The 26,028-nt window shown below is 45.1% G+C and overlaps 2 protein-coding genes across 12 annotated transcripts in view; both read left to right on the top strand.

Moving 5' to 3' along the window:
• FAM53C (family with sequence similarity 53 member C) overlaps positions 1–8,564 on the top strand; it is a 13,825-nt gene extending 5,261 nt beyond the window's left edge. For all 5 annotated transcript variants that reach the window (XM_054038687.1, XM_054038686.1, XM_054038688.1 and 2 more), the window contains exons 3-5: positions 5,727–6,430; positions 7,235–7,814; positions 8,487–8,564. In XM_054038687.1, coding sequence (XP_053894662.1) covers positions 5,727–6,430; positions 7,235–7,483 — 953 coding nt within the window. In that variant the 3' untranslated portion in view covers positions 7,484–7,814; positions 8,487–8,564. The remainder of the gene's footprint in view (positions 1–5,726; positions 6,431–7,234; positions 7,815–8,486) is intronic.
• On the top strand, positions 7,839–26,028 carry LOC128842571 (C-terminal-binding protein 2). Of its 7 annotated transcripts, XM_054038682.1 has the most exons (11): positions 7,925–8,055; positions 8,487–8,614; positions 10,977–11,131; positions 11,248–11,392; positions 13,154–13,360; positions 14,031–14,245; positions 15,174–15,304; positions 15,455–15,582; positions 16,239–16,359; positions 17,603–17,811; positions 25,637–25,720. In XM_054038682.1, the coding sequence occupies exons 2-10, from the start codon at positions 8,566–8,568 to the stop codon at positions 17,772–17,774; spliced, it is 1,323 nt and encodes a 440-aa protein (XP_053894657.1). In that variant the 5' UTR covers positions 7,925–8,055; positions 8,487–8,565; the 3' UTR covers positions 17,775–17,811; positions 25,637–25,720. The 7 variants fall into 7 exon arrangements, with proteins under 7 accessions (XP_053894655.1, XP_053894657.1, XP_053894656.1 ...); XM_054038680.1 differs by lacking the exons at positions 7,925–8,055; positions 17,603–17,811 and adding an exon at positions 7,839–7,896 and having other exon boundaries at positions 25,637–26,028; XM_054038681.1 differs by lacking the exon at positions 25,637–25,720 and having other exon boundaries at positions 17,603–19,973.

Genomic DNA, 26,028 nt, shown 5'->3' with positions numbered 1-26,028 from the left:
ATTGGACCAACTTCTGTTGGTGAAAGGTACAAACTTTTGAGCTACACAGAGCTCTTCTTCCTGTCTAGGGAAGGAAGCAGAAGTTGCTGTTTGGAATTTCACTCTGTTTGGGTAGTTAACTTGAAAATGTGTTTGGGACTAAGGAGGGCTTGAAGTTCTTGACCCCTCTCCTGCATCAGCAAATCTCAGTTTTGCTCCCAGACCATACCTTGCTGCAGGCTCCAAAGTAATTTTCCAAAGGGAAATTGTGTGATAGCTCCTCCCTGCTTGTCCAGTCCTGAACCTAAGATTTACATTAGCAAATCTTCTCTCTCCCCATACCCTGTCCCTGCTCCTCTTTCATCTGAGCTTCCCTAGTTTGCATCCTGCTGTGTTGAACCAGCACTGAAACAGCCATTGGTGATCAGTAAGATCGCTTGACTTAAATCCGTGATTTAAATAACTGATTTTTATTAATGATTTAAGTCAGCAAGCAGGAAACTTTAAATAATTGATTTTAATCTTGTTTTGCATTTGTACTTTTAATTATTTTTCTAAAGAGCGGTTCATTTGCATTGGTTGATATAACCATTGAAATCTATAGAATTGCAACTCAATATAAACTTCATACTAAATTTGATACTACTTTCTGCCAACCATGAGGATATACTATATCTAGACACATTTATATAAGCTATTATATAGATCAACATACATTCATTTGGATTCTTAATTTTTACATTTTTTATGACGTTAGAACAGTTGTTCTCAAACTTATTTGATCATACCCCCTTTTTTTTGGTCTGTAATAGTTTACTCTCTCCCCTCCACCACACAAGTCTTATACCGATAAAAAAATCAACATGCAACTCTCACTAAATATTAAAAACAGTAAGGCATTGATTCAAACAGGCTTTTTTGTTTTTCACTTGAGTTGTTTTTTTTCTGTTGCACGAATGAGCCAACAATCCATAGTAATAAAAAATTGGAAAGAGTCCAGCGTAGGGCAACAAAAATGATTAGAGGGCTGGAGCACATGACTTATGAGGAGGCTGAGAGAACTGGGATTATTTAGTCTGCAGAAGAGAAGAATTAGGGGGGATTTGATAGCTGCTTTCAACTACCTGAAAGGGGGTTCCAAAGAGGATGGATCTAGACTGTTCTCAGTGGTACCAGATGACAAAACAAGGAGTAATGGTCTCAAGTTGCAGTTGGGGAGGTTTAGGTTGGATATTAGGAAAAACTTTTTCACTAGGAGGGTGGTGAAGCACTGGAATGGGTTACCTAGGGAGGTGGTGGAATCTCCTTCCTGAGAGGTTTTTAAGGTCAAGCTTGACAAAGCCCTGGCTGGGATGATTTAGTTGGGAATTGGTCCTGCTTTGAGCAGGGGGTTGGACTAGATGACCTCCTGAGGTCCCTTCCAACCCTGATATTCTATGATTCTATGATAATAAGAGCAAAAGCAAAACTGTGATTGTGGTAGATACTTAAAATGAAATGTGCATACCGTGTTGTAGCAAACGGATTAACGTACAGATTGGCAACGACTTTATATAATGCTATGCAAGCTTAACAGAAATCTATCAAAATGTACAGTGCCTTCTGAAGACCTGATATGTCTGGAGCAGCGGTTCTCAAACTTCATTGCACCGTGACTCCCTTCTGACAACAAAAATTGCTACATGACCCCACAGGGGGGACCGAAGGCCGCCCCAGGCGGGGGTGGGGGAGGAACAAAGCTGAAGTCCAAGGGCTTCTGCCCTGGGTGGGGGGCATATAACCTCAGCCCTGGGTGGTGGGGCTTGGGTTTGGGCTTCAGACTTGCTGGGGCCCAGGGCCAACACCAGCCTTGGTGACCCCATTAAAATGGGGTCGTGACCCACTTTGGGGTCCCGACCCACAGTTTGAGAATCCCTGGTCTGGAGGAATCAACTTTACTAGTTATTCATTGGTGTGAGTAAAATGTGCACAGTATTTTTTTCCTAAAGCTTCTCACGCCTCCCCTCCAGAATACATTCTGTGTCCCCCCCCAGTTTGAGTGCTAGAAAATGGAGAGTGACACATGTCTTATTTACTAGATGACTTTCTACTTGTGATTTGTGTCAAGCTACTATTGGGATGGAAATTGGAATTCAATTTCCATCCCAACAAGTCAGGAAAAAGATCTTGGAGTTATTGTGGATAGTTCTCTGAAGATGTCCGCGCAGTGTGCAGAGGCGGTCAAAAAAGCAAACAGGATGTTAGGGATCATTAAAAAGGGGATAGAGAATAAGACTGAGAATATATTATTGCCCTTATATAAATCGATGGTACGCCCACATCTCGAATATTGTGTACAGATGTGGTCTCCTCATCTAAAAAAAAGATATACTGGCACTAGAAAAGGGCAACTAAAATGATTAGGGGTTTGGAACGGGTCCCATATGAGGAAAGATTAAAGAGGCTAGGACTCTTCAGCTTGGAAAAGAGGAGACTAAGGGGGGATATGATAGAGGTATATAAAATCATGAGTGATGTGGAGAAAGTGGATAAGGAAAAGTTATTTACTTATTCCCATAATACAAGAACTAGGGGTCACCAAATGAAATTAATAGGCAGCAGGTTTAAAACAAATACAAGGAAGTTCTTCTTCACGCAGCGCACAGTTAACTTGTGGAACTCCTTACCTGAGGAGGTTATGAAGGCTAGGACTATAACAGCGTTTAAAAGAGAACTGGATAAATTCATGGTGGTGAAGTCCATTAATGGCTATTAGCCAGGATGGGTAAGGAATGGTGTCCCTAGTCTCTGTTTGTCAGAGGATGGAGATGGATGGCAGGAGAGAGATCACTTGATCATTGCCCGTTGGTCCACTCCCTCTGGGGCACCTGGCATTGGCCACTGTCAGTAGATAGGATACTGGGCTAGATGGACCTTTGGTCTGACCCGGTACGGCCGTTCTTATGTTCTTAATTAAACATGCTCAAAACAGCATTTTAAAATTGTTTTTATTTGCTAAATTAAACCATTTTAAATGTGCTGGAGACATAAAAAAGTAAGTTTATCAAAACATGTTACATCAGTATGTTTTAAATACATTAAACAAAGGAAGTATTAACTGTAGTTAGTGAGCTAACAGATTGTTTCCAGTCACCACAGACCAGATTCTCAAAAGTATTTAGGTGCCTGCCTGAAGGTGCAGAAAAGTGCATAGTGGGATTAGGTGCCTAACTCCATTGAAATCCATGGGAATTAGTTACCCAATCTGCTTAGGCACCCAAAAGTACCTCTTAGCAGAGATCAGGCCAATAGGAGTGTTTCCATTATCTTACTTTTATAGTGCCAGTGGCAACAATTATTTTCAGCAAAACTAAACCAAACATTGCAGCATCAAGTATCTGAGAGTGAAACTGACTTTTCATTGTCCCCAAAGAGTGATGTATGAGCTATATTTTAAAAACATTTTGTAATCATCTCTGGTTATTTTAGTAACAGAACAGAGGAAATTTGTTTAAATAGTAAATTGAATCCCTTTATTGTTGCCCTTTTCTGGCCATATCAGTTTTAGGATTTTGCACTGGATCCCATCCCTGTAGTATCAGATGTAGTTTTATTGTTGTGGCATGGAAGCGCCCACACTGCTATGTGCCAACGACACACACAGCAAGATGCAGTCCCTGCTGAAGGAGAACACAGGGTAAGACTAGTAACCAGTGCAGGGAGGGGAAGGGACAAAATGCCCAACCAACATTTTAAAAATCAGTATTAGTGGCTGCTATTAGTTGGCTAATTGCTGGGCTGGGAGAGAATGTTAGAACAGGATTAGATTGATGAACTAGCAAGATAAAACCTTCAACGGTGATATGTGTGTATCAAACTAGTAAAAAGTATCCCGACTCCTGAACAGCTTTCAGAGCTTTTCTCCAGGGGAGTAAAGAGCGTTTTCCCAATCATGAGGGAAACCTCCTCAGAGGGAGGAGTATTTCCCTGGTAATATGTCTTTCACTTTCTCAATGGAACAGCTTCCAGTCCCTCCTTTTAAATAGTTTCTTGCCTGGCAGCAGTTCTCCTCTAGGTGCTTGTAACATTACTGATCATGGGAAAGGGGAAAATGATCCATTCCAGCGAGGCGATACTGTTGATGTCCGTTATAACATTGGCTTGGTCACACAAGTTGGGCCTGCATAGCCTAGTGATCCAGATATTACTCCTGTCTACAGTTCCAGCCCTGATAGTGCTTTACTGTATGGAGTGATTCTCACTGTACGTCTGTATGTCCAAAGTGTGCATGAGTATCTTCTGGGGCCCAGGGCTCTGAGGTTCTCCTCCCTGTGTCTCTTGTCTGAAAGCTCTATTCTCTGTTCCAGAAGCTGTCTGTCCTGGTCTACTCTCTTCGCCTCAGCATGTTTTTGTTCTGGCCTTTTCATGTCATCAGAATTATTCTCAATTATTTCTGGCATTAAATGTCTCCCTACTGCATATGCAGCTGCACAGATTGCTGTGTGCCAGCCCTTCAGGAAGGCTCCTGTAGTTCTCATAAACATGCAGCCCCCGCAGTGAACTCTCGTCTTTCTTCATCAGCCCCCACAGTGAACTCTCATCTTTCCTCATCCATATCTGTCTAAGGGCTGAATGTTGTTCAGCTAGGTTAGCTACTCACTTGTATGTAGGGTTGCCAACCCCTCTAGGATTGTCCTGGAGTCTCCTGGAATTAAAGATTAATCTTTAATTAAAGATTGTCATGTGATGAAATCTCCAGGAATTCATCCAACCAAAGTTGGCAATCCTACTTATATAGGGTTTGGTATCGTTTGCATTCAGTGAAAATTTTCAGCAGTTAAGCAGGCTGTTGGGGAAAGAACAATGCTCAGATAGAAATCTTGCTCTAGATCGAAGTAGTATTGCCCCATCAAGGCTTTGTGAATTGGGGATGTTTGTAGGGACTGGTCAGTAACTGTGGAACCTGCTACACTTTGGTTTATTTTGATGTTCTAGGATTTGTTCTTGCTCACAGTTGCTCAGCACACCATTTTCATTGCTGAGTTCCTCAAACTTAGAGATGTCAATTGTGGAGGAGGTGGCCACAACTTCCCCTCCAATTCCAAACTTCCAGGCAGGATGTCTGTTTGCTTTTTCCCCAGTCCACACCTTCTGCCAGAGCAGAATGTCTGGCACAGGCTTGTCTCTCCATGGTTTCAGCATATCAACATTAGGGAGCAGGGGAGGCTTACCAGTCCCTTTGTTCCCACCTGCTTTGCTCCTCCAGTGTACATCACTCCTTTAACAGAATATTCTTTGCTGTCCCACCTGCCCCCACGTGTTGTCACCTTGCCAGCCTGATCAGAGGGAAGCTGTGCTCAAGGGGCTCCCAGTTTATGAAAGACAAAATGGGATCTGTGTTTGGAAATAAAGATTAAAAGAGCTAGAACTTCTCATGGGTATCAAGTAATGACAGCAGTGGGGGCCAGATGGTGAGTCAGTCAGGACTGCCTGTGCTCATCTTTGTGTGGAACTGGGAACTACCATAGACACAGAATAAAGGGAATCAAACTATAAAGCCCAGTAGTCAGAAATGGACTTTGTTGGGGCAAGCCCTTCTCTACCAGGTGCATGCAGTGCCCACTCCCCAATTAAAGGTTATTTGGAGGACATCAGAAGTTACTGGATAGGGTGTGGTGGCACTGGTCCCTCATCCAGGACTGTAGGACAGCTGGTGAGGCAGAGGCCATGCTGTTAATTCTCTCCCTCTTTTGTGGTGTCTCTTGCAGAGAGGGCTTCCTGGCGGGACCTGATCTCCTGTCCCAGCATACACTTTCAGGACAGCACAGGTTTCAGTTGCCACCACTCCCGCCTGAGTCTGTCTCCTTGCAGCCAAGACAGCTGCCCTAAGAAGAACAGCCTTCCATCCCAAACACTGGCCACGGACCCGCTCACCTTGGGGAAGACCTCTATGGTCCCCACCAAAAGGCACTGCTGCTCACCCTCAGTGCCTGAGAATTTCTTCCACTGGCATCCCCTCTGTAGGCCTCTTGGCTCCAAAGTGTGGACTCCTATCAAGCATCAGGGCAGCAGTGGAGAAAGTGCTTTGGAAGAGCAGCCCCCGATCCCAGACGATGGAGCCTGCAGTCTCAGGTTTGACCAAGCCCCAGGTGCATCTCTTCAGTGTGTCCAAGGTGGTGGTGGCAGTAGCCCCCCCTTTTTCAGTCTGACCCTATCCCGGGAATCCCTAGTCAGCATGTTGTGGGAGAGTGAGAAGACCTTGCAGCCCTTCTCCTTATCACCTGTCCAGTTCCTGCCCTCCCCACGGAGCTCTGCTTCCTCCACACCAGAACTGCTCAGGCACCAGCATGGCCTCCCATCCAGCCAGTCACAGCCCTGTGACCTGGACACAAAGAAGAATGGCCTCAAGCGGTGCCATGAGGAGGATGCAAAGTGGCACCGTCCCTCACTCAACTTCTACAAGATGAACCAGGTAGGATGGAAGGAGTAGGGCAAGAAGAAGGGGGAGCCAGGGTTTTTTGGAGAGGGGGTTGTTTGTTTTTGTGTAGATTTTTAAGGCAGGAAGGAACTATTACCATAATTCAGTCAGATCTCCTGAACAATACAGACCCAAGAACTTCACCCAATAAATGCATTAAGCCCAGAATTTCTGTTTGAGCTATAGCATCTTGGAAAGATATCCAGTCTTGACGTAAAGACTGCAATGATGGAGAATCTGCTAGGCCCTAAGAAAAAATATGCCAAAATTCCCCTAAGTAAAAAGGTAGGACTTGACACTTAATGTTAGAAAAAAAGTCAAAAGAAAAACACAGTTTTAGGCTGTTGAATATACCATGAAAGGTAAACAAGTGTCATGGTCTAGTCAGAAGGGTTTGTATCCTTGTAATGTTCAGCCTAGACAGGTAACTGCAGATGAAATTCTGTGTCCTGTGTAAATGGCTGGTCCTCTTCTGTGTATAGAAGTTGCTCCCAACAGGTGAGGATGAAGAGAGGGGCTGCAGGCTTTATGTAAATCTGTATCTGTGCTATCACTGCAGACTGGGAAGAGGGAAAATTGTCAGGGCCATGTAACTGCACACCTTGCAGACTGCTCCTGTTCCAGATCAGTCCAGGAAGCAGAGAAATTAGGGGCTGGAGCTGGTACTGCAGGCAGGGAGCCATTCCTGGTGCTATGCTAGGGAAATCTCACAACACTGGCACATTCATCCTCCTTGCTAGCACTGTTGGAAGGAAGGGCTCTGTTCTAGGTTCCTAATCTTTCTTGTTTGTTTGACAGAAGCAGTTCTCAGGAGGAGGCCTCTGTTTCTTAGACAAGTCTGAGGAAGGCAGTGCTCCATCATGGTTCTTGGCTTGCAACCCACAAGCCCCTTCAGCCCCCTGCAGTCCTATCAGCAGCTATGGCCAAGTGCTGAGTGAGGAAGAGGAAGATGAGGCAAGGAACCAAAGCTGGCATCTGGCCAGCCAGAGGACTTTTTTCCATCAGGACTTTAGTGACCTGGATCTGAATCTGATTGAAGAGAACTAGGGGTTGCATATACACTCTGGAAACTGCAGAGCAACCCCCCCCCCCCCCCGCCCAGGCGGGAGCGTGCACACCCACGGAGAAGGCGGCTTAGGCATCAGCACCGCTGGGGCTCTGGAGAGGACAGCGGCCCTGGCCAGGATGAAATTTTTAAAGGAAAAAGTGAAAAGTTGCTTCAGTGAAATGCGTGTAACGGAGGGAAGGGCGCTGACTCCTGGCTGGGGGTTCCTGCCCCGTCCCCGCCCCCAGCGGCCGCGGACCCGGAGCGGCCTGATTCCTGCAGCCGCTCCACGCCGACCGTGCGCTGGGATCAAACATGGGCGCGGCCCCGCAGGTCTGTCCGCTTCCCCGGGGCGCTCGCGGCGGGATCGGCCGGAGCGGGAAACGGATGTTGTTTTCGCAGAGAGGAACCGGAAGTGAGCGGCGCTCTGCATTGCGTCTCTATGGCTGCGCGGTCCGTTCCGCTCCGGGCCGGACGGGGCGCTGCCCAGGGACGGGAGCCTGGGGCCTCGCTCGCCGCGGACTCGGCCCGGCCCTTCCGCTTCCTACTGGGAGTCGGGAGCTGGGGCCCGGCGGTGAGTGTGGGCTGTGGGGAGGAGCGAGTCTCCGCCGGCTATGACGCCGCAGGCCTCGCTGTTCCCCGCCCGGGCAGGGAGGGGCGGCCTGCGGGGGAGGGCTGGGGCCTGCCGCCGCTGCGCGTCCGTCTGGTGAAGCCCCTCAGGTTCCCTGAGCGCAGACCCCGCTGGCGCGCGGAGTCCGGCCGCAGGGGGGCTGGAGCCGGGGAGGCGAGGAGCCGCGGCCCGTCCTGGGGGATCCCCCGCCCGGTGCTGACGCCCGGGCAGTGCGCGATTTGCTCGGCCGGATCGGGTGGGGGAGGGGCCCAGGGTTTTTTCCGTCTCCGAATCCAGCTGCCTCGGAGGGGCGAGCGGGGGTTCGGCCACCGGTGTGTGTGGCGTGGGCACGGAGTTCAGGAATAACCGTGATCTCGCACTCCGTCTCTTTTCAGCATTGCTCAGGGAATCTGAGCCAAGTATCCTGTGCAGAGGCTCCCCTCAGGGCTGCTCAGGTCAGTCTTGGCTTGTCTCATGGACAGACACAAAGTGAAGCGTCAGAGGCTGGACCGGATTTGTGAAGGTAACCCTCTATCCCTAGAGCCTTGAGGTTCCGGAGACTGCTCTGTTTCTGGAAAAGGGTGTTTGGGTGAGATGCGTAAACCTGAAACTCAGTTCCTACGGGCAGGGGCAACTGGAATGACTCTCTAGTGAAACTAGGTGCTCTGCTTTCACTTCTTTTCTGTTCAGGCCACAGCCTAGAGAGCCAGAGGATTAGGATTAAGATAATTTGGGACATCTTTAAACCCCATCACTTTTCATCTCCCAGAAGATGCCCCGTTTTTTTGTTCTTGTTTCAGTGAATGAAGTTTTTTGAAAGGCTTTAGAAGATGTAATAGAAATTTTCACAGTGAGATTCAGCTGAGACTGTGGAGGCTGTGACTATTATGAAACAATATCTAAATCCTCTGTTGTATTAGGAGTGCAAGCTAGGGATCAGGCATAGTTCTCCTTGGAGAGAGATCTTGAGGTAGAGAAAGTTTTCTAGGGTGATTATTGCCCTGCCTCCTTGCTGCAGGAAACACTTCTTCGCCCTTGGCACAGCAATCCTCCCTAGTAGTGATTCAAACACTAAGATTGATCTCTGGGAGAGTTGGCTAACGTTGGATAATGAACTGAAATATCTTTAAAAAAAGTTGAAATAAAGTTGCCAGCTGCTTATCCATTTTCTTTTCCTTCCATCTGCAGGGAACAGTTCCGTAGAGCCCTCTGGTTGCACACTTCTGGCTCTCAATAGATGCTTCCTGTCTTTGCTAATATGAGGCAGGAAGTGCCTATTAGGAGCCCTCTAAAAAGGGGGTATCTTTCAAGCCAGGGTCTAGGAGGGAAAGCAGAATGAGCAGCTAGGGACATAAGGAATTGTGAAGAACAGATGCTGCTGTTAACCTGATGTTGGTTGACCTCATCTTTTATTTCCTTAATCCAGAATATGGTGGCCACCATATCGGTAGGAGTCCTTTCCTGTTATATAACATGAATTGAGGACAATTTCTGGGAAGAGAATTCTGTAACAATATTGAGACCCTTGTTACACTTGTGTGTGCATGTTTTTTCTCATTCAGCACTACAGTAACTCCTCACTTAAAGTCGTCCCAGTGAATGTAGTTTCATTGTTACATTGCTGATCAATTAGAGAACATGGCTCATTTAAAGTTGCGTAATGCTCCCTTATAACATTGTTTGGCAGCCGCCTGCTTTGTCCATTGCTTGCAGAAAGAGCAGCCTGTTGGAGCTAGCTGGTGGGGGCTTGGAACCCGGGTGGACCGGCAGCCCCCCTGTCAGCTCCCCGCTCCCCTAAATTCCCTGTGTGGCAGCCGCCCAGCAGGCTAGCAATTGCCGGCAGTTCAGTTGTCCCTCCCCCACTGCCGTGTGCTGTTCCTGTCCTCTGCCTTGGAGCTGCTCCCGGGAGCCTCCTGCTTGCTGTGCGGGGGGCTGAGGGGGGCAATGTCAGGGTGTCCCCCCTGCTCTTGCCCCCCACTTACCCCATCTCCATAGAGCGGAGGGGTGGGGAGGGAACGACAATACGACAGGGCTCAGGATGGAGGGAGCTTGCTGGCAGCAGCTGCTGTCTCAACTTGCTGATCTACTTAAAAAGGCAATGTTCTTAGAGTGAGGTCAGTGTACTTAAAGGGGCAATGTCACTCACTCACTCTCTCTCTCTCTCTGTCTGCCATGCTGTCTCTCATCCCTCCATTTGTGCTGCCTTGTAGAGTGTTGTTAATGTAGCCTCACAATGTGTTAACTATTGAGGGCTCAGCCGAGTGCTAGTTTCTCATTTAGCGGTAAGGCACTCCCTGGGAAATATTCCACCCTCTGACTTCACCACCTCAACCAAGCTTCACAATCATCATTGCTGTGTGCAGTATTAAATTGTTTAAAACATAAACAATTAAAACTTATATAGTCTTTTGTCTGGTGAAAAAAATTTCCCTGGAACCTAACCCCGCCTATTTACATTAATTCTTATGAGGAAATTGGATTCGCTTCACATTGTTTCGCTTAAAGTCGCATTTTTCAGGAACATAACTACAATGTTAAGCGAGGAGTTACTGTATTAATACAATGCTTTGAACCTTGTTTCTGGTGAGGCTGCTCATTCTGGGCCCTCACTCAAAACTTTCTGCTGTGTCCTCTTCAGACCAGAGGCATGGATATTTCTAGTCTGGCTTCATTTTCATCATTTCTTATGAGTTTGGGGACCCTTTCACCTCGCCACTGACCATTTTCTTCCTTAATCTTTTTTATATTGTGGAAGTGTAGCTTCTTGTGCCCCTACTGGATCAGTGCTGACTTATGTATACCCCCTTGCTGATGTTAATTATGGGCTCCAGAATTCACTTGTTCCTCTTTCCTGCACAGCTGATCACTGTTGTCTTTGTCTGTAGGTATACGGCCTCCTATTGTGAATGGCCCAATGCCTGCCCGACCACTGGTTGCACTCCTAGATGGGAGGGATTGCACTGTGGAAATGCCAATCCTGAAGGATGTTGCTACAGTGGCTTTCTGTGATGCTCAGTCAACTCAGGAAATCCATGAGAAGGTAGGGAGACTAAATGAGCCTTTATGGGGATGGAGCTGACTAGCTCTGTGCCATTATGGAGCTGCAGGAGTAGGGAATGGTTCTCAGGCTGGTATGCTTTCTGTTTGTGTTTGTAGGTGCTGAATGAGGCTGTGGGAGCTTTGATGTACCACACTATCACCTTGTCCCGCCAGGACCTGGAGAAGTTCAAAGCCCTCCGGGTCATTGTGCGTATTGGCAGTGGCTATGACAATGTGGACATCAAGTCAGCTGCAGAATTAGGTATGATGACCACAGTATGTCTGTTTTGGGGTTAAAAGTGGATCTATAGGAGATTTTAACATATATTTCTTTTCCCGCGAGAGACAATACCCATGCTGGTCAACACCCACATAAAAGAATTTCAGAGAGAGCCCTTTAGGCTGGGGCTTCTTTAGATACTAGATAGAATGTTTGAACTCAAAGGTTAAAGGGCAGCTGGCCTGAGAAGAGAATTAAGGTTTCAGGTCATTCAGATATAGGGATCATGAAGATCCCTGAGTTTTGGATACAAGGAAGGCTAAATATAATCTTTGGATACTACACTTACAGATGAATAGGTCTTGCACCTGTTTAGATTCAGTTAGGTCTTTACTACAAATACAAAAACCACAAGGAAAGAACTGACTTCTTATTGGACAAGTTCAGTTCAAATGTTTAATAATCACTACTTGCCTTTCCAATAGACTTTTTATGCAACTAAATTCTGGCTGAGCACTGCATAAGGAATGGGTGGAGTAAAAGTGTCAGATATTTGGGATTGAGTGAGTGTAGTCATTGCTGTTCCAACTGCGTGTGTAGGGATCCAAATGAATTTTTTGGATCTCTATTCTATATTACAGGCTCAATCAACAGGTGTGTACAATGCTGAATCATTTGTGCTTTCACTTCCGTCCTGGGTTTCTTTCCTGGTCCTTAGTTAGCTGTTGGGCTACTGTTGTGACTTTTTAGGTCCTTTTATGTTTGTCAAGGCAAAATACTGTGGGCTAAGGCTCCAGAAAAGCTTCCTTTTCCAACTAAATTCCTAGATTCTAGGGTTAAGTTTTGGGGAAGAAGCAATTTCATCCCATTGGGCATGATTTTCTTTTCCTGGCTACTTAAAGGATTTTGTTTGCTGAAAAATTCTCTGGAGATGCTGGCCCTTCCTTGGGATCCTAAAAGTCCTCTCAAGCCAGGGAGACCTAATAGAAGCCAGTATCTAGCAGTTTAGCCAACTATCATTCCAAGAAGGCCACTGCATCAAATCCCTCCTTGTGGTGGATTACTCAGAATATATCTAGGGTTCTCTACAGTCCTTTAACATTTCCCTGCTTCCTGGCAGCAAAGAATCTTTCAGGACCTTAACTCCCTTAGCATTAGAACTTAATTGATCGTTCTTGTCTACGGTATTTTGAGTTTCTGTGTTGCTGTACAGAACAGTTGGTAGTGGTAACTTTAGTAACCATTGTTTCAAATTTAATCGCAAATGGATTTTGAGAAGGATTCCTATGGGTTCCCACTGTGTGTTTAATGACTTAGTTACCTTGTGGTTGCAGCTGCTGGGGAAGCCTGTGTTTTCAGCTTGGCCTTGAGCATCTGGTGCATGAGGTCTGGAAGAGTTCAGCCATCTCTGCTCCTACAGTCTGCTAGTAAATTCCTCAGGAACAGCTCTGGGTTGCATCCTTGGCCATGGACATTCTAGACGCTACTTCCTGTGCTATTTGTACAGCTCAGCTCTCTGATTTTGCCACATTTCTGGCAGTGGTGGTGGTGCAGTCTAAAGGTCCTTTAGAAGCAAGGCAACTTAGGAAACTTTCCTGGAGGTTAAAAGACTGCGAGGAACTTCTCCATCTCAATACAAGGCTGGATTCTGAAACTTGGATGCTCGGGTTGGTGCCGTGTGCTACCTTAGTCCCATGCTCCAGGACTGTTGCTGTCTTCTAGCCATCATGTTGTATGAGTAGAGTTTGCAGCAGAGGTGCTATAGGCGGTGCTGGGAATCTCATTTGTACTTCCTCTTTCTAGGCATTGCAGTGTGCAACATCCCCTCCTCCTCTGTGGAGGAGACTGCTGACTCTACCCTATGTCACATCTTGAACCTGTATCGCCGGGTTACTTGGCTTCATCAGGCTATGCGGGAAGGAAACCGAGCCTCAAGCATGGAGCAAATTCGAGAGGTGGCTGGAGGTGCCGTGCGTATCCGTGGTGAGACCTTGGGCATCATTGGCCTTGGTAAGAAAAGGTGACTGTTAGGCTGAAAAGGGAGCTCTGAAAGCTTTTGGGAATGTTGGTGTCTCTCTCAGCCTCAGGAATAGATGATCTCTCAGTGGCTGCTAACCAGTGAAACATTCTAGCTAACGTCAATAAATATCAGACTTCTAATTTATACCACCCGTGCCCTAGAGTGCAATGCTCCTGCCCCCAGAAGCTGGGCAACAGTCACGGTAGTAAGAACTCTTCTTTTCTCATGCTCCAGTGATCAAAAAACCTGTAAGCTTCAGATGGTCCCTTCCGGTGGTAGTTCCATCACTGTGTATGCTAGCCATGGTGTTGGGAGCTTTCTGTGTGTTTCTGATATCAGATTGTTCCTGAAGCACTTGTAGTCAGGTAACCTGTTCCCCAGTCTGTATGTTGGGCCTGTGGATCAAGGTGCAGACCTGGTTATGTTTCTCCAATGGGCTGAGTGCTGTTGGCCGCCGTAGCATGGGTGAGGGCTAATTTTCATCATGGGAGCAACATAGAACCATATAAATGACCAGTCTCTGCTTTGTCATTTCCCTGAAGGGCTATAGAACCCTTGAGTCCTAGGAATGACTCTTATCCATACTCCGGTCCCCTATCAGCTTTGTTTTGTGCTTGTGTTGCGTTTTGCTTGACGTAGGTATGTTTTCTCCTTTTGAAGGCCGAGTTGGGCAGGCAGTGGCCCTGAGAGCCAAGCCCTTTGGCTTCAACGTGATTTTCTATGATCCGTATCTACCAGATGGCGTGGAGCGATCCCTGGGGTTACAGCGAATAGGAACTCTGCAGGACTTGCTAATGCACAGTGATTGCATCACATTGCACTGCAGTCTGAATGAACATAATCATCACCTCATCAATGACTTCACTATTAAACAGGTGCAGCCAGAAGCTTGGTTTCCCCACAAAGTACTTGGGAAATGAATGAACACAAACTGCTGCTTCCACAGAGGCTGATAGCATGTGAATCCTGCTACCTCTGATGTGTGGCTCCTGCTGCCTTTGGAGGCTGGGAGTGGGTGCATCAGGGTGCCTGGGCTTTGTGCTGTGCAAAATTTGTTCTTAGGAGAAGAGGAGGATTGACACTCTCTGAATAATTTCATTTATAAAGCATGTTTTAGGTTATTAGTTTCAAATTACATTTAAAATGAGTAACTGATAATGTTTGGTAGAGCCAGGAGTGATTAGGTCCGAGGCTGTGGAAGTGCGTTCACACAGCTCTGATAATGGCCCCTCGATCCCAACCCATAGCACTCCATGCTAAGCTGGTCTTAGTCTCTCCTCCTGCCATTCTGCTGATGCCTTTCAATGCTTTCTTGGGATTGAGAACCTCCTGAATAAATCAGTCCAGTTTTCTGCAATTGTGAATCTTGTTTGCACTGATGTACTCCGCTAAAAGAAGTACGTGTCTTTAGGGTGGGAAACCTATGAGCTCCTTTTCCCCCTTCCTGTGTTAGAAGTTAGTTCTGTAGACCCAACTGGCAAGTTTTCTTCTCCCGAATTGGCTCTTAGACTTCTCCTAAGCTTTTCAGGTTACATAAGAACGGCCAGACTGGGTCAGACCAATGGTCCATCTAGCCCCAGTATCCTGTCTTCCGACAGTGGGCAGTGCCAGGTGCCCCAGAAGGAATGAACAGAACAGGTAATCATCAAGTGATCCATCCCTGTCGCCTATTCCCAGCTTCTGGCTAACAGAGGCTAGGGACACCAAGATGGGGAGCTAGGTTCCTGCTCTTTTTGAGAAGTCTCCTCCAGACTCCACGGGAAGGCAGGAATTCTCAAACACATTTTTTCCCCCCCTCTCCAGATGCGCCATGGCTGCTTTCTGGTGAATACAGCCCGTGGGGGGCTAGTAGATGAGAAGGCCTTGGCACAAGCCTTGAAGGAGGGGAGAATCAGAGGAACAGCACTTGATGTGCACGAGTCTGAACCCTTCAGGTAACACCGAAGCCACATACTCGCTGCCATCCTATGGCTCTGCTGCACTGGATAATTCTCTGGTTTCAGTTGGGGCATGGTTACACCTGGGAGGACAGAAAGGGAATTTCGCTTTCCAGCAGAAACCACATGTTTGTTTTTCCATCACAGCTTTGCTCAGGGGCCCCTAAAAGATGCTCCCAATGTGATCTGCACCCCTCACACAGCCTGGTACAGTGAACAGGCTTCCATTGAGTCCAGGGAAGATGCAGCTAAAGAGATCCGCAGAGCTATCACAGGTAACTGGGGAGGCCAGGTCTGCCCTGGTGCTTTGCAGCTGCTGTGGGGATGGGAGTTGTTTATGGGTTTCCTGAGTCAGGACTATGGAGCAGTAACTGCTGACTGTTTTGTTAAAGCTAGGTCTGCTGGGATGGTGCTCACTGACTCATTTCTGGAGCTGGAATACAAGTCACTGGTTGTCTTTGACTTATGAGGGTCTCATAGCTAATGCTGGAGAGAGATTCTTCACTCTTTCTGTCCCAAGTTGTATATGATCAGTACTGATGTCCTATTCCCCTTCCCTCTGGGGATCTGACATCTCATTCCTCCCCCATGGAATGGTTTCACCGATGGCTGCATTGTGCACCCATTTTCTCTTGGGGATGTTTGTGTCCAGTGTTTCCTGTGAAAGGTGGGGACTGGCAATTGCAACACAAGGAGCCAGCCCTTCCCTGAGATCCCAGGGATGAGGAGGGACCATCAATTCATTGAGTATTCCTCTGAGACTCTGTGTGTGTAGGATCTTGATTTAGATCTCTCCCCACCTCTGTCCTATGGTACTGAGGTGGGAGGGGCTGTTGGGTCCCTTCCTTGCTGCTTTCATGTGGAAATATTTGGGCATCTTCACTTCCTATTTGTCTCCTGCTATCCTCTGCCCTTCTTGGTGTCACCACAGGTCACATACCTGATACTTTGAGGAACTGTGTTAATAAGGAGTATTTGCTGTTAGCTGCTCAGTGGCCAAGTATTGATCCTGCAGCTGTTCACCCAGAACTCAATGGAGCTGTGGCTTACAGGTGAGAGAAGCAGGCCCTCTGAGCTCCTGCTTAATGTGCAGGTCACTGACACATGTGCTTATCTTTTACATAAAGACCCCAGCATCCTGGGTAGAGCCCTTTCTTTGGGCTTCTGAGAATTGCTCTTATCTAGCAGCATATCTCTTATTACAAGTTGAATGGAGGTAGGTTTTCTTCAGAAATCTGTCAGCCTCGCTTCTTTAGCTGGTCCATAAGCACTAAGCTTCCATGTCTGAAATTAGAGTGATAGTCTGTACCAGCTCTGGGAATTCAGGATTCTCCTGATCAGTTAATGAACCTTCTGGGCACCAGTTCTCTTGCAAGGATTTTGAAAGGCTAAGTGCTAGAGAAACCCCTTGGTATGTGGTACACTGGTGGGTCCATGAAAAGGGATCTGCCTCCTGGGAATGAAGTTCTGCACCCCAGCATGGAATTATTGTCTGCATACAGCACTCTTTCCTTCATACCACGATTGGACTGTAAATGAGAGGCATCATGGTCCAGTGGATTGGACAAGAGACTATAAACAGGTCTCTGGGGTTCTATTTTTTCTGCCACAGATTCACTGTGTGATCTTGGGCAAGGTTGCTTCACTTTTGTATTTGTTTCCCCATCAGTAACATGGACGCTATGAGGATTGTTGATGTTGGTAATGCCTGCTCAGTTCCAAGGGGGGAATCACTACCTCTTTCCCCTCCCTCCCTCCCCCCCCAAGAAATAGTCAGGGATAATGGGAAGAAAGGAAAATTTTGCTTAGAAGTTGCTAATCTCTTCCTATCACAGCCCAGGGAGGTGTATCCAGTAGCATGTTCCCCTTAGAGAATTGCAACCTCTTGTATATATTGACAATTTCTAGCCATTCAGGGTGTGTGAATGGGGTGTCAGGCATTCTGTTCTCTCTAGTAAAGACAAGATATGTCTCAAAATTTTTGGTGTGTTTAGTGTGACCCTGCGGCCATCTCTGCCCTTAATCCCCGAGCTGGTAGCTGTCTGGGAATAGGTGCCATTTGGATCAACACATAACTGGGCCCATTCAGTCCTGACAACATTTACTGTAGTCCTAGCTCAGGGCAGTTTTGTTTGGAGACCTTTGCTCAGTGCAGCATCATGACTTGCATTTCTTCTGAGCTGCGATAGCCAATTCAGAACATGTGGGTGAGGACACAGCTTTGTTGTCCTTTCCCTTTGTAGTGCTCTTCCTTAGACAGGCATGTAATCTCCACGTGTTTTCTGTTGGTTTCAGGTTTCCTCCAGGAGTAGTGGGAGTAGCAGCCCCTGGGCTGCCGGAGCCAGCGGTTGTGGAGGGGATTGTAGCTCACGGGATGCCCTCTGTGTCTCACTCTGCACCACGTACCCCTTCCCCAGGAGAGACGAGCAAACAGGACCCAGACAGAGAAATCCCCGCTGACCAATAGCATCTTCTCTCTCCCTTCTCCTCTGGCAGCAGAAAAAGTAGGGGGAGAGCTCCCTGCTAGGACCTTTTCTAACACCCCACTGAGACTGTTTCCTGTTCACACAGGACAGGAGAATGCATTTCATTACTGGCAAACATTAGCTCTTGCCTTTCAACAGATATTTTATAACCCATTTAGTTTTAATCTCTTGGTGAATCTTTCCTTGTCTGCGGCAGGAGCAGTGACCTTGCCTCCCTTTTGAAATTTAGTTTAACATGTAGTGTCCCATGACCCTGCCTCTGTTATGTTTCACAGAAAGGCACTCTCATGGGCTTGAATGCAGCAGAACAGGAGCTGGCTGAACAGGGAGGCCTCCCATTGTCTCCAATACCAAACTTGATGCAGATTTTCACTAGTGACGTGCAGTCTCAGGAAGCACAAGTGATGGGGAGTGTTCAAGCAGGACTAGTAAGATGAAGAGAAGTTAGGCATATGATCTGGTGTACTGCATTGCAGGAAAAAGAGAGCCCATGCCCAGTGCTGTGCACTGCCTTGTTCATCCTGACCCAGGTGCCTCTGAGCACAGGCATACCCAGGGTTGCTGCAAATTGACAGTGTGAAGTTTTGCTCTTGTAATGTTAGTGCTGGGCATGAGCACAAGAGCAAGAATGAATCTGAGACTACCAACAAACTGATTCATAAAAGATTTGGGGAGGATTAAAGTAAACCACTCAGATGTACTGTCTCCTGAGATGGTCATGAAGATTTAGGAGAGTCCCTGGAATCTGTGCCCAGCTGAGGGAGGGAAGGAGGGAATGCAGAAGTGTAGGAAATTTGTACTGGGAGGCAGCAAAAGTTAAAGCATTGTGAAGTTGCTACTGCTGGTCCTGTACATGCCTTTATCTCACATGCTGCTAATGCAGTTTATCCACAAGAGAAATGTTATACTAGAATCCTAAAAATTGGAGCAGGAAGAGATGTAGTTCCCAATTAGTCCATCCCCCAAGGCCAGGGAGGATTGTTCTCTTTAGGGCTTAGTCCAATGTTAAATGCCCCTTGGTGCATCTGCCGCTGTCTTGGGGGAGATGATTCTTCAGCTTACTAGACTCCACGACAGGAAGATTTTCCTAATATTCATCCTACTTTTTTTTCATTTAATCACATTACTCCTATTTATATCCTCCTGGGCCCACATAAAGTAATTCTGCTCCCTTCTTGGGTTTTACACGCTTCAGTATTTCTAGATGGTCTAAAAGCTGACAACTCTTTTGGATGACAACAATTCATGTTTTATTCCTGTTGCTCAGGTACTTGCTGGGTGTGTGGAAGCTGAACAGCCTGTGCATATAATTGATGAAGGAGAAGGGGCAGATCTTTTTGTTGTCGGCTGAGAAACAGACTGTCCCTTGTTTCTGAAGAAGGGAGTCTGGAAATTGGGTGGGGAGCAGAGGGAACTATCAAATTAGATAATTGTTTACAGTTTAGGGAACTGAATGAAGCTGTAGAACTTCTCAAGTTTTCAGGCTTTCTCATTCTTTTCTAGTTTTAAATCAGTCTCCAATCCTGTTGGCAAGTACTAGTTTATTTTGTAGACTAGTGCTGACATCTTGGAGTGACTTTTTTATTTGGGGTAAAGAGGCCAGGGAGGAAGGAGTATTTGCAATGAGTGCTTCAACTTCCCCTTTTCCCTTTTGGACTTTCACTTTGACTGGATGATTATCTAGTACTAGTGGATGTGATTTAGTTTTTCTGAGTTGTATGGTTTTTGGTTTTGAAGATGAATTTGGCTGTTTGCTAAGGTTGATGCAGGCACTCGGGTTGTGTGTTACGGATGAGACTGATTCAGTTTTAAAATTCACATACCTTCTTGGTTGCTCAGGATTTTAGAAGGTCGAACTGGGGCACAGTAGGTGGGATTAGTGGTAGGCATGTGTCATGAGGACGAGAAGCCTTTGAGCAAAGCCTGCAGCTCAGAAAAAAATTAATTGGAGGTGAAAGTAGCATTTTCTCTTTCCCTTCAATGATTTGCTAATCTACTCTTATATCTAAAAACTCAACAAGGCTATAATTTAGAAACTGCTCTCCTAATAGGCATTCAGGACAAGTAGGAAGAAAGGTTCCTTTAAGGATTCAGAGAGCTGATTGTAAATGTAATTACTATATTAGACTGTAAAAAGCAACAGAGGGTCCTGTGGCACCTTTGAGACTAACAGAAGTACTGGGAGCATAAGCTTTCGTGGGTAAGAACCTCACTTCTTCAGATGCAAGACTTGCATCTGAAGAAGTGAGGTTCTTACCCACGAAAGCTTATGCTCCCAGTACTTCTGTTAGTCTCAAAGGTGCCACAGGACCCTCTGTTGCTTTTTACAGATTCAGACTAACACGGCTACCCCTCTGATACTATATTAGACTGGTTTTTCTATCAGTAACTATTATTTTCTCAACTTGCTGCTGAAACTACTGCCTTGTATGTAAAGATCCAGGAAGGCAGATAACTTTTGGTTAAGGCGTTCCCAGGTGTGGGATTTCCAAACACAGAATCCTTTCATCTTGTCTCTTCTAGAGTGCAGTGCAAGACACTTAAGAGCCAGCATTTTTTTTTATTCACAAGTATCTCTGAAGACCTATCCAGTAAAATCTCCCTGAGGGAGGAGTGGAGAAGATGATTTCACTTGAAATGATACTGAGCTTCTTAATTCTTGTATTTGGTGCCTAGATACCGTGGTGATTGGTGTACTAGGAATACATATCTAGAAATGTGAGGACTGCTAGCTGCAGTTCTGAATGCTGATAAACTTGACCTAAGCATTAGCCTTGAGGATACTGGTTCCATTAGAGCCAGTGCCACATAGACCTGCATTTGGAAATGAAAGCGAGTGCCAGTTTGGTCAGAGCTGCCATAATGAAGATACAAATGTAAGATTTTTTTAGTTAAAATCAAGCTGAATCCTCCCCTAATGCCAAGGAAGAGCTCTCCAGCTGCTGGTGAACTATTCCAGTCATATCCCAGATAGTGCCTGTGCTTAGTATTGTTTAGCCTGGGGCTGGCCATTATCAATAAAGGGGCTCTTGTAATCAGACTTTTCATAGAACAATGGATACCAGTAGTAAAGCACAGTCATGTTCCCCTCACCAGGATGTCAAGTTCTCTTTTCACAGCACCCTCTTCTGTGTGTTATACTGATCCACAGCCCCCTGTCCCAGGTTTCATGCAGCCTGGAGGGATGGAAGGAAAATGTTTTTTTTCTTAAATTGCCTTCCTTCAAAATGAGTATGGAGCTTAATCCCAAAGAACAAAAACCTTCTATTCCAGGGTGAGGCAGGAGTGCCCTGGTCACACTGATCTGCTTATAGGAGGTGCTTGCTCTGTCCTAAGGTACATTTTGCTTGTTGGGTTCACTGCTGCTGACCAGCTTTTTTATAGAGGATTCAAAGTTTCAGAAATATATTTTTGTAGAGAATGACTAAACTGTGAAACATTTTAAAATAAAGCATGTAAACAAACCTTTATATCAACGTTCCCTGTACAGATGTCTTTCTCACTTCAATTCTCTCCTGGCTCTTGTTAGAAATGTTGTTTATTTCCTGGATATATTTTAATAAAGTTCTCCAACTTACGTGGCTGCAGTTTGGTGGCAGGGGTGGCACCAGACCCAGTGTGTATACTGAGTCTGGGCAATCAATATGAATCAATAGCTGCATCAGTCCCACTTTTTAAGCACCTTATTTCACAAGCAAATTTCCCAAACTCTTGTCATTCCCTAGATTATGTTACTATGGCAAGTGGTTTGTTTCCTTGATATTTAGTGGAAGACAGAATTTCAAGTGAGGAGGGCAAGGGCGTGAAATTGGAAGGAGGGACCTGCTAATGGTCTCTTTTTCTATACTGGTACCCGACTCCACAATTAAAGGAGGTGAGGGGGGTCTGTGAAGATGTGACAATGGGATACAGGGTCTTCGAACTCTATAGGTGGACCATGTAAATTGGGCACTCTTATTTACCCTTCCTTATAATACAAGAACAAGATTATACTTGAAGAAAATGAATAGTTACTTCCACAAGGCAAAATCAACCTGTGGAACTCACTGTCACAAGATATAATTGAAGTCCAGAGCTTTACAGGATTCAAAAAATGATGAGACATTTATGTAGTTAAGAGAATCCACCATTACATTAGATTTTTTTTTTCAATAAGGTCTATAAACCCTTGTGTTTCAGGGCATAAAACCACCACTAATGGAGGTGGGTGGTGGCTTATACCATAATTGTTTGGTGTAGGGTGTCTTGTACCTTTGAAGAGTCTGGGTACTGGTCTTTGTCAGAGATGGCCTACTGGCTTAGCTGGACCACTGATCTGATTCAGCATGGCAATTTTTGTTTTTCTGTTTGAAAAGGGAACAAATAGCACCCTCTGAAAGATGGTGGGTAGCTGAGTTTTTACTTCATTATTAGCATTACTAATAATCTCAGTAGAGAAACCAATAAATGGGCCTAAAGATTTACTTCCCCTCTCTGAGAGATGGTACCTCAAAACTGACCTTGGGGACACTAGAATAGCTTGCATTGCCAATATTCTCTGAATTCAAGGGATTAAATGTAAGACTTTGTTCCAGGGCTGTCAAGATGGCACTTTTCATTAATGCTAATGCATTTAAGTGCACTATCTGTCTGAATCCCATTAAGAATGGGACCCTTAGTAAAATGGTAGCAGAGTACAGAAAGTCAAACCTCTGTAAAAGTGTAGCTGCTGCATTCTGAAGAGGATGTGGAGCAGCATGAGGGCAAAAGGTGTATACCAGTAATGATTTTTTGTCTGTGCAAGTATAAGAATTCCCTTGCTGTCGTGGAAATGGATACTTTAGTCTAGCTATGATAAAATGTTGAGCTAAAGAAGTGCCCTGCCTGTTAAGGCAAAAAAAAAAAAAAGGGGGGGGGGGATCCAGCATGACACCCTGCGTCTTAGTCAAAGCCACAGATCAAACCTCAGCCTAGAGAAGCACTGGGTTCAGCTTTTATCTGTGGCTTTAACCAAAGCTCTTGCACAATGGATCTTGTACCCCTTAAAAGCTCTAACATCTCTGTTGGTGTCAGGCTATTTGCATAAATTATGAAATACGCTGGAATAAACCATTTATACAGTTGAGAGGAGAGCTAGCTCCATGCCATGTCAAGATCTCATTAGCAGTGAAAGCCCTCTGCAAGAAAATGAAAGTTGCAGGATATTCCTGAAGAAAACTGGGCTCCCATAGAAATTAGTAGTGTTAAGGGCAAAGATTCATCTATCTGGGGCCTTTGGCATAATCAAGTAAGCAGACTACACTAGACTGACCCACGTTCTCTGTGTTTTGTTGTCTTGCAGAGTTTAATGCTTCAGAGAAACTTAGAGATGACCTACAAAAGATTTGTGGAAATTAAAAATATGAATAAAATCCCCAATGATGAAAAAATATCTAATTGTTGAACTATTTGTAAAATGGTGTAGAGAATACATCTACCTTATTTTTTACAAAAAGATGCTTTATTATGGTCAGCTCAGATGGGTTAGTTTTTAAACTTAAAACTTCCCACGGACCAGGTCTTCAAGGAAGATGAGCATTTGAACAGACATGAAATACAGATCTCTGATAAGCTGGCTGAACAAAATATTAATATAGGCATGTATGGCCACACTTTCTGTTACTGATTCTGGAAGGGCTCTTCAAAAGAGTTCCTAACTTTTCTTCCACTAAATATCTGATAAACTATGGGGCCTGATTTTGTATCCATGGAAACTCCAACTGGCCATACCATCTTTGAGAGTCCCTATCCAATTGTAATGGCTTGAGTATCCAAATGAAAATAATATCCAATTTCTTAATTTTGTTAAGACCCACAGTGCTGTTCCCAAGGACTGTGCATATGAACTGTTTGATCCTGTTGTTTGGAGGCTTTTCTTCCTTATTTAACATTGTAGTAGGAAAAAAGAAACTATAATTCTTTTCAGCTGAAATTTTCTAGCATCAAGTTTCACTCATTGGATTTCATTATGCCTTTTTCCATTAAATTAAAGGGCCCTGTAGTATTGAATATATTCTCGTTGGTTAGATACTTAAACTGTGACCAAGTTGCCTCTTATCCTTCTCTCTGAGATAGATTGAGCTCCTTAAGTCTCTCACTGTAAAGCATGTTTTCCAGTCCAGACCTCAAATCATCTTTGTAACTTTTCTGGTATGCTTCCCAGTTTTACATAAAGGATCCCGGGACTCTAGTTTTCTACTTCTGCCTTTTCCATCAGCTGCTATTTTTTGTTTTCCAGTTTTGCTTTTTCTATGGTAAATTATGCCCATTGGCTTTTCAACCTGCCTGAGGATAAAGGTTCTGAAGACACTCAGGGGTCAGCTAATTGTGATCCCTTTTGGTGAGCTTGCACCCAAAAGCTTCACCTTGGGTTCCACCAGCTGCAACTTTGCTTTGAACATAGCTTCAAAGTTGCTGAGAACAGAGGGGTGTTTACCAATATAGCTAATCCCTGGACCATTTAGGCCCTTAAAGATGATCTGCAAAGCAGAAATATATCAAGGGTTTTGTGATTTCTTGCTGCTTTATAATATATAAAATGTCCTGAAAGGTGTTTTCAAATGGGAAAAAAAATTCCTCCCCCTTTCCCTTTTTTTATTGGAGGATTTCTTGAATGACTCAAACATTCATTAGGAGCTTTCTCAGCCTGAGCCGTTGGCATAGTCAATGTTGAATTTGTTACAGTGCTTTTCCCCAAATTTTTAAGTTAAATGTTACAACAAAAGTGTTTGAAACAGATGGAATAATTATTAGTTCTTGCAATTATTGATCTATAATTTCCTTGGTAGCGCTAATATAATAAACCTGTGAGTTCTGCAGTTGTCTGGAGTTTTCCAGGGTAGACAAAACATCCAGAAGAAACAAACTATTTTTGCTGTTTAAAAAAATGCCCAAAAACCCATTCAACCTCTTTGTACATCACAAAGAAGCAATAAAATGGCACACGCCTAGTATTTTCCCTTTGCACAGAAACCTTGAAGTGCTTACGGAATCAAATAGGCAGCCAGTGGAGTGAGCAGAAAATGGTATGATGCACTCTCTTGTGGGTGGGTTTTTCCCCTAAATAATGGCTGAAGCATGTTGTACAAGGTGGAGTTTCTATATGGCCTTCACAATCCCACTTAGGTATGCTAAATTGCAGCAAACTAACTTGGAGAAGACAAAAGTGTAGATCACAATGATTCAACTAAGGGAGGAGTGAATTTTCTAGCTAGGTTTAAAACAAACAAATGGATGTATTTCTTCACATAATATAGTCAACCTGTGGACCTTGTTGTCAGGGAGTGCTGTGAAGGCCAAAAGTAAAATGGGGGTCAAAAAAGAATTAGATAAATTCATGGATAGGTCTATCAATGGCTATTAGCCAAGATGGTCAGGGATATAGTCCCATGTTCTGGGTGTCCCTAAACCCCTAAATGCCAGACGGTGGGACTGGAAGACGTGATGGCTCTCTTGAAATTGCCCTGGTCTGTTCTTTCCCTCTAAAGTGTCTGGCACTGGCTGCTGTCAGAGACAGGCTACTGAACTATATGGACCATTGATCTGACCCACTATGGTGATTCTTACAGTTGACCTTACCCCAGTGTAGATGTGGCTAGGTCGAAAGAACCATAGTTATGCTGCTGTAGTGTAGACGTACCATAAGTGTGTAAGTCAGAACAGTGGTAAATCCAATATGACCCTGAGATGGTGTACTGCCTTCAACAGAAGATGAGATTAGTGTCCTGTCGAGCTCCTCTTAAGTGTTTTCCTCTTGCTATCATCAGCTCTTTGTTCTGATGTGGGTGAAGTGGCTGATATTCATCACTTTGTTTATCTCTTCTAGGCACTACATTATCCAATGTGATGACGCTAACGACATCTGCAGGAAAAAGAGATGCGTGCCATCTGCCTATTGGCATAGGAGTCCAAGGCATCTCGCATTCTCCTGTAGAAGTCTCCCATGTATGTTGAAAACTAGAGGAGATGGGATTGTGCCTTGCAATATTCTACAAGAGGGCTGTAGGGAAACAAAAGCTTATGAGATGACACCAATGCCTTAATATCAAAGTAAATGCCTTTATGAATACATAGATAAATTACTGTATGTGAGATCCCAGAATCATCCCAGTTTAGTGCTACACTGTCAACATGTGTAGTCAATAGTGTCTAGTACTTCCAACTCCAAATGTTCAAAAATCATGATTCAGATCCCAATAAATCATGTGATTGTTTTAA

Source organism: Malaclemys terrapin, chromosome 8 (genome assembly GCF_027887155.1).
Source record: "Malaclemys terrapin pileata isolate rMalTer1 chromosome 8, rMalTer1.hap1, whole genome shotgun sequence".
NCBI lineage: Eukaryota > Metazoa > Chordata > Testudines > Emydidae > Malaclemys > Malaclemys terrapin.
The sequence above is the reverse complement of the archived record's forward strand: the minus strand, read 5'-3'. Positions and strand labels throughout refer to the sequence as shown.